The sequence below is a fragment of the Apaloderma vittatum genome, unplaced genomic scaffold (genome assembly GCF_000703405.1).
Source record: "Apaloderma vittatum isolate BGI_N311 unplaced genomic scaffold, ASM70340v1 scaffold34188, whole genome shotgun sequence".
In the NCBI taxonomy this organism is placed as follows: Eukaryota; Metazoa; Chordata; class Aves; order Trogoniformes; family Trogonidae; genus Apaloderma; species Apaloderma vittatum.
Genome location: NW_009732990.1, coordinates 1 through 7083, shown reverse-complemented (window position 1 = coordinate 7083; position 7083 = coordinate 1). Strand labels below are relative to the sequence as shown.

General features: G+C 46.0%; 1 protein-coding gene across 1 annotated transcript in view; it reads left to right on the top strand.

Moving 5' to 3' along the window:
- The window catches only part of GLG1 (golgi glycoprotein 1), a gene marked incomplete at its 5' end in the record, with an annotated part of 16540 nt that extends 14412 nt beyond the window's left edge, over positions 1–2128 (top strand). The window contains 2 exons of the mRNA XM_009875717.1: positions 1257–1363; positions 1864–2128. Coding sequence (XP_009874019.1) covers positions 1257–1363; positions 1864–2031 — 275 coding nt within the window. The remainder of the gene's footprint in view (positions 1–1256; positions 1364–1863) is intronic.
- Positions 2129–7083: the final 4955 nt, after the last annotated feature.

The window sequence follows — 7083 nt, the reverse complement described above, 5'->3', positions numbered from 1 at the left end:
GCAGGTTCAGACCACCTGAAACATCATTTAATGAAAGTATTTCCTAACCTATTCTCTTCCTGTTTGAGGTCACGCTCTTGCACTTCGTTACTGCTGTTATTTTAGCTAGCTGGATAGTGTGTATGGCTGTTTAAGGAAAGCTAGTGGGAAAAAAAGTCCTGAACTTTCCCACCTTTCTGAGTTTATCTGGCATTAAAAACAGCAGCCAAGTATTTTCCTGATCGTTATCTTTTGTGCTCGTTACTAAATGCCTTTCTGAAATTCTGGATATCCTTTATTTATTCCTGTTTTGTCGTAATTCTTTTGATGTGTGTCCTGATGTGTTTGCGCTGAAGGTAAGCAGAAGCCTGTAGCTTAGAGAGAGGGATCTGCCTCCGAGTGAACCGACAGTCGCATTTAAAAAGTCTGGAGCTAATTTAAAGTTTGCAGACTGTTTGCTATGAACAAAATAACTCTTCGCTGCAAAGCAGAAAGCATCCAATTAAGGATTATTCAAGTAAGGCAGCATAAGTATAAAATACAGCATTTTATGTCATCTGAGTATATAAAAGAGCTTCCAAGTTAGCCAAGCTGCTCCGTAGGCACCCAGAACATTGTGATCCCGTTTCCTTTTCGTGGGACTGTGTGAAAACTCAGGAAGCTAAACCTTTCCAAAACATCTTGTTGATGAAAAGAAACTCCTACCAAGCCCCAAGAGATAACGCGGTGTTTTTTCCTGAGCTAAACTTGATCTTGGTTCTCTCTAAAGGGTAGTGGCACAGAATTTAGAGTGTGGATTGTTGAAGATGCACATTTGTAAGACTTGAATGAAGTCTCATGTAAATGAGAGTTGCATCTTGGATGTAGCTCCCTTAGTGGAAGTCAGAATTCCTAGCGCCTCAAAATTAAACTTGATCTTGGTTCTCTCTAAAGGGTAGTGGCACAGAATTTAGAGTGTGGATTGTTGAAGGTGCACATTTGTAAGACTTGAATGAAGTCTCGTGTAAATGACACGAGTTGCATCTTGGATGTGTCCTGTAGTCCCTTAAGTGGAAGTCAGAATTTCTAGCACCTCAAAATAGAGTATTAATCATGAATCTTGGTGAAGTTGCTAGCTTCAAGGGTATGAAAGGGTTTTGTATATAGTTTGTGGGGCTGGTTGGTGTGTTGGGAGACCTGTGTAACCCTCGGCCTTTACGGGAACTGAAGCGTCCCTTCCCGGCAGCCTTTCCGCCGCGTGTCCCTGTTTCGTAACACCCGTCTTCTGCGCGTTACAGAAATGTCGTGCTTAATGGAAGCTCTGGAAGACAAGCGTGTGAGGTTGCAGCCCGAATGCAAGAAACGCCTTAATGATCGTATAGAAATGTGGAGCTATGCTGCAAAGGTGAATATATTAAATGATTTCATGGTTTGGTTGTTGTTGTTTTTTAACTTGGTTTGGGGTTTTTTGCGTTGGATCTTTCTGTTGCTTTATGAAAATCCTCAACTGCAATGAAATCCTTGTCGCTGAAGTTGAGCATTTTGAGTTAGGTCCAGAAGAACTGAAATCGAGTCTCCTTTTCTGAACTTGTGTATCTTACTCTCTCGATGTCAGGACTGCCCCCTCAGCAGCGTGGAATTAAACTGTCTTTTGTGCACGCAGGGCTTGCTCTCCTGTAGAGACGGTCTGGGGCAATGGAAGAGGGTCAGCAGAACTTGCTGTTATAAAGCTGTCTCCTGAGCCACGGTTCCTTCGGATGGATGGTGGCAGGCCTGCTTGTTTGTGGTTCAGACCAAGCCTAACGGTGACAGGAAGCAGGACCAGAGACTAGACCTGATAAACGCTGAGGCTGAGCGCCGCAGGGAAAGCGCAGCTTGGCTCATTTATTTCCTTCTCGTCTCCAGGTTGCCCCAGCAGAAGGCTTTTCTGACCTTGCCATGCAAGTGATGACCTCTCCGTCCAAGAATTACATATTATCTGTGATCACGGTCGGCATCTGTGTACTCTTCCTCATCGGCCTGATGTGTGGACGCATCACCAAGCGGGTGACAAGAGAGCTCAAGGACAGGTAGAGCCTGGATTGCCTGCTGAAGAAATGCCTGCCCAGTGCCCAGTTTTGTACAGCCCTCCTCTGTATAGTCTACCCACCCCCTCTTGTGAGAGGAGAATTAAAAAAGAAAAAGAAAAAAAAAAAAGAAAGAAAAAAAATTTAGAACAGCAGCAGGTGTTGGCTCAGTTTTCCCATCCTGGATCTCATCCACAGCATCTTCATCCTATGAAACTTGGTGTGCAACATTGGCAGCCCAGCCAGCAGCTTTTGTTACCCCTCTCTTAGCAGACTCTCGTTGACCTGCCTGTAGACAAGTCTCTGTTGTACTGTTGGAACTGCCTTCACTCTCCAGATCAGACTGACGTGACCTGCAGCTCAAGCAGTTTTTAAGTAAATTTTTAAAGAAAGACATATATCTGCATTATCGACTATATGATTTAGGTAACGGTTCATGCTGAAATCTAGTCATCCTCCGTGGCTGGGTGCAATTGAGGCAGGAAATTAAAGGGTAAATTGCATCTTACACCACAGTTGGCCTTGTTTTGGACATCTTGCTCATCTTCTGTAAAGCATCTTCAGAGCATAGTCTCGGACAACCTTAGGTCACCAGTCACTGGTGTCATCTTCTAGTGAATATCCTGCTTTTGTGACTGTGGGTGGTTGGGATTTTTTTAAGTGTTTTTTGTTTTTTTTTTTGCCTGAAAAGATGACCTCCCTTTCTTCGTCTGCCACTCACAAGATAGAATAAAATACTGACCAGGATCAAATACTCACGTGAGCTGTACAACTTGTATTTCAGTAGATTAAAGACGCAGTGTAGAGGCATGTAGAGCCCCCGTCAGTAGCGTGCAGCACCACTACCAGCGGGCATTGAGGTGCCCTGATCAGTTACTTGGTCAGTTCCTTTTTTTATTAGCGAAGATACAGAAAAATTCTAACGCTCTTTATGTTTTACCCCACTGCTGCTAAGCTGTTCCCCTCCTGAATTAACTATTTATGGGCGGTATTGGCGTGCTGGCAGTACGTCGCGCTGTCGGCGATGCCGAAAGCGACTGACCGCTCGACACGCTCTATCTGTGAAATGGTTACTTGTTGGGCTAGTGCGGTGGTTTGTAACTGGCCTGTCTGGGTCTTGATGGTTTCAGTGGTGGCACCGAAGAGTGTTTTATTGATTTCTACAGCTACAGTTGATAGCGATAGCAACGTGTGTCCTGGGGTGTAGGGCACAGGTGCTGGTCCAGGAGGCCGAGCAGCAGTGGATGGGAGGATGATGGTGTGTGAGACGTAGAAACATCTGGATCTTTAAGGGAAGCAGCTTCATGTTGTTGCCATCAGGGAGACGCTTCCAGAATCTGATACTCGTGCCTGAAAGCCCAGAGAACGTGATTTAGAAAAGCTGCACCAGTAGTTGTGGCCTCTTCTTCCCATCATCTTTGTTCCTCAGGTACGAGAAGGTGTCATAAGCTGCGCTGACGACCCACATTGAGTGTGTTGGTGAATCTAGAAGGGGCTGCGTGAGAGTCCGTGTGTACAGTAGAATACCCATTATCTGTTAGATGTGCTCGCCTGCCTGCGCTGCGGTCAAAACCACATGCCTGAAACTGCCCCCACTTAGGCTGATGCTTGAACCATAACTTTTGTTTTCCTGCTTAGTGCAGTGCTGGGTAAGACCTGACACTTCCAGTGCCCGGCAGAGCTGGATTCGAGACACTTGGGAGCGTGAAGCAGCTGATTCTGATGATGCCGCGTGCACGGAACGGTGCCTACAAAATACTGTGAGCTTCTGCTACGACTGAAGCTTCTTGCAGACGTACCTTCCTCCTGCTCTGAGGAGGGACAGCAAACTGAGTGAGACAGTTTTAGACTTACTGTGCCAGCCAGCCTTTGGCAGACACGCGTGGCTTTTTTATCAAAGTATTAGGAACACAAGGCAAGCTGTAGTAAAAGTATGAGCAGTGAAGGTTCAATGGAGAGCAAGTGCATGGTAGATTGCAGCTATGTGGTTAGATAGACGAGAAATTAAACCTGAATTCTTTCTCTCACCCCTCTTCCCTGGTGCTAACGGAGCTTAACTGGCCCCTCCGTGGATGTGAAGCAGAGCAGAAGAGGAGCGACTGATCTCGTCCCTGGAGGTAGCACAAGGTGTATGACACCACGAATGTGAGTTTGGCAATTCTGAGCGTAGATTTGGCAATTCTAAGTGTAGTTCACTTGACAGGAGTGCTGAAATTACTGCCGCGGACCTGAGCGCGTTCGCAGAGCTGCCGGCAGAGGAAGCAGGATCTGTGTGCAGCCTTGCTTGCTTGGCACGAGTCCTGCTTCTTGAAGTACCTATCAGGCATAATTAAATCGCTGTCAGAGGGGGTTTTTTTTTCCTTTTTTTAAAACCGTTTTGACTTTTCGAATAGGCATTTTGTAACCTGGTTAGCTTGGAAAGCCTGATTAAATGGTTTGTTGTCTAGAAATAGCATCTTCTGCTAAATTCCAAAAGAAGCCACAGTGAAAATTGTAGGTTTGTAGCCATAGTTCTGAATGTAAACCCTGTTCAGCTCTGAAGGTGACTTTCTTTACGTTCAGCTATAAGGCTTTCTGGTGTAGTTTAGGTTTGATTTGAAGGTTGTTGGTTTGGTTTTTGCTTTTTAATTCGGCGAAGGTTGAGGTACAGGTGCCTGGAGCGTTGTGCTAGGAGACCGTGCTCTGTGGTGGTGGTAGTGGCTGGTCGGTGGTGTTTCTGGTTGTGTCAGCAGGTTCACCTGGGAGTTTGGTATCAGTGTGAGTGCTCTGGGATGGTGTTGCAGGACCGTGTCCGGAAGCCCTCTGATGCATGAATTTCTGCATGGTTGCCTTAGGTGCCCATTGTCACTGTAAGGGCTCAGACCCGCCTTTAGAGGTACAGCGGCAAAGGGAGCAGATTAGTTTTTTATCAGTTTTTATCATTGTAGTCTCTTCGTGTTTTAAAATGGGACCCTCCTGCCCCTGCCAACGATGAAATTTGCTTTTTTCTTGACTGGAATTCCACCAGTCCCAGTCTTGAAACATCCTCCTCCTTTTCACCTCTACTTAAAAATCTGGAGGTCTCAAAAGCCCAGAAGCCCATGCAAGTACTCCTCCAAAAATAACCTGCTCGTGCTGTCGCCAGCACAACATCTTGCCTGCAGGTACCCCTTTTCCTTTGTGGGGAGGGAAAGAAGTGGTTGTAAGAAACACTGCTGTTGCCTTGAGATTGAGAAAGCCTTTTTAACTTATCCGACCTAACGGAGAGCGCTAGAAGTGACCGCAGTCAGGCAAGAGAAAAAGCACCGGCGTGGCAAAACCTGGGGCACCCCTTCCTCTTCGTGACCCTTGCTTCCAGGTGGAGAAAGCCGCTTTACACGGACCACAATTTAGGAGGTGGCGGTTGGTTTTCTTTTCTCCTTGTCGTCACAAATCCTTCCCTTGGAGAGCTTTAGAATGAAGTGGTGACGAGGTAGGTGAGTGGGAGCTGGTAAGGCGTGCAGCTCTGCGAGGGTTAACGAGTTCTGATTCCTAAACAAGTTTAGATGATGTGGGACCATCCTTCACTCCTTTCCAGCCCGTTAGCATTCATTCTTCTTAACCTCAATAAGCTTATTTATTGTTTACTCAGTGGGTCTAATCGAATCCTTTTTGCCGAGTTTCAAGTTGGGATTCTCCTGCCTCGCCTCTGTCCTTCAGGCTGCCAGAGTCACTCATCTGGGTGGAATTCCTGGCGCTTCAGGTGCTCTCCAGCGAGTTGAGTCCAGTACCAGCACATCTGTGTCACTGCCAGCAGCTGGAAAAGCCCTCGTGAAGTCCACATGATTCTGTAAGCAGCATTTTAGGCTTTTCACCCAGGATCTGACACTTAAATCCACACGAATGTAATCGATCTTGCTCTGAAAGCATCCACGGTAAGCTCATTTTGTGGAAAATAGTGGAGAGGAGTGAACGTTTCCGAGTACAGAAAGCAACTGCGAGTGGGCACCGAGGGGAGGAAGGTGACAAGCCGGAGGGATTGCTCCTACTCCATAATGTCGTAGAGGAACCATGTTCAAATTGGATGGCAACTTCTGTTAAAACACAACTTTATTATTTAGTTGAAGATTGTAGAACTTCATTTATTTTTCTTTTTTTAATTGGTTTTGTTTGGGTTTTGTTTTTTTTTTTTATGTAGTTTTGAGGTGTGTATGTGAGTGCAGAGTGTGGTATGAAACCAGAACATTTCACCTGGCACTTCTGTCCCTAGTTAAGCTACAGCTGTGAGGACTCAAAACTGGCTCTAGTATCGGTCTATATCAAAATTCATCCTTAATTACGGGGTTCAAAAATCTTAAGGCAGCTCCCAGGTACTAATCTTAGCACAGTCTCCCTCCTTGGGGGCGACCAGCTCATTTCCACTCGTGAATCGTGGTTAGAGACGACCCAAATCCCACACGTATGGGGGAGAGTCCAGCTGGTCCCCCTTGTTCCTGTCCCGTACGGCTGCAATCCTGCATCTGCTCGCTCCGTTGAGTTCCCAAATGTACGAGACAGGGAGGAGGAATGACTCCCAGAAGGCAAATTTCAAGAGCTGCGCCCCAAAATCTCCCGGTCCTTCCACTCTCTCTGTTTACTGAGCTCGAGTAGCTCTTGCCTTGGGAAATACTGAGCTAGGGGAAGGTGTGACTCGCCCCTGAGGGCGATGAGAGGCCGTGACGGAGGTTTTGTGGTGGGCTGGATGGGGAATTGGAGAAACCAAGAGCCAGGTTTTGAGGGGCGGCGGGGGACAATGGCACTGCAGGCTCCCCCCCTCCCCAGGTACAGAGCAGGCCCAGCGCATTCCTGTTGTACAGCAGAAGCTGAACTTAGTCTCCTTTATTTTTTATTATTATTATTTTAAAATGTGACATTAACGAGACTTTTTTTCTTGTAAATTGTTTTCCCTTTCTGTGTATAAATCCTTCCTGGGACTTTTTTTTTATTGTGGTGTTTTTTGTTTTTTTTTTTACATGTCCATGCTGTGTAATTTTGAGATGTTACTGAAAACTCTGAACATAATAATGTGCATTTTTTTTCCTTTTTTTTTCTTTTTTTTTTT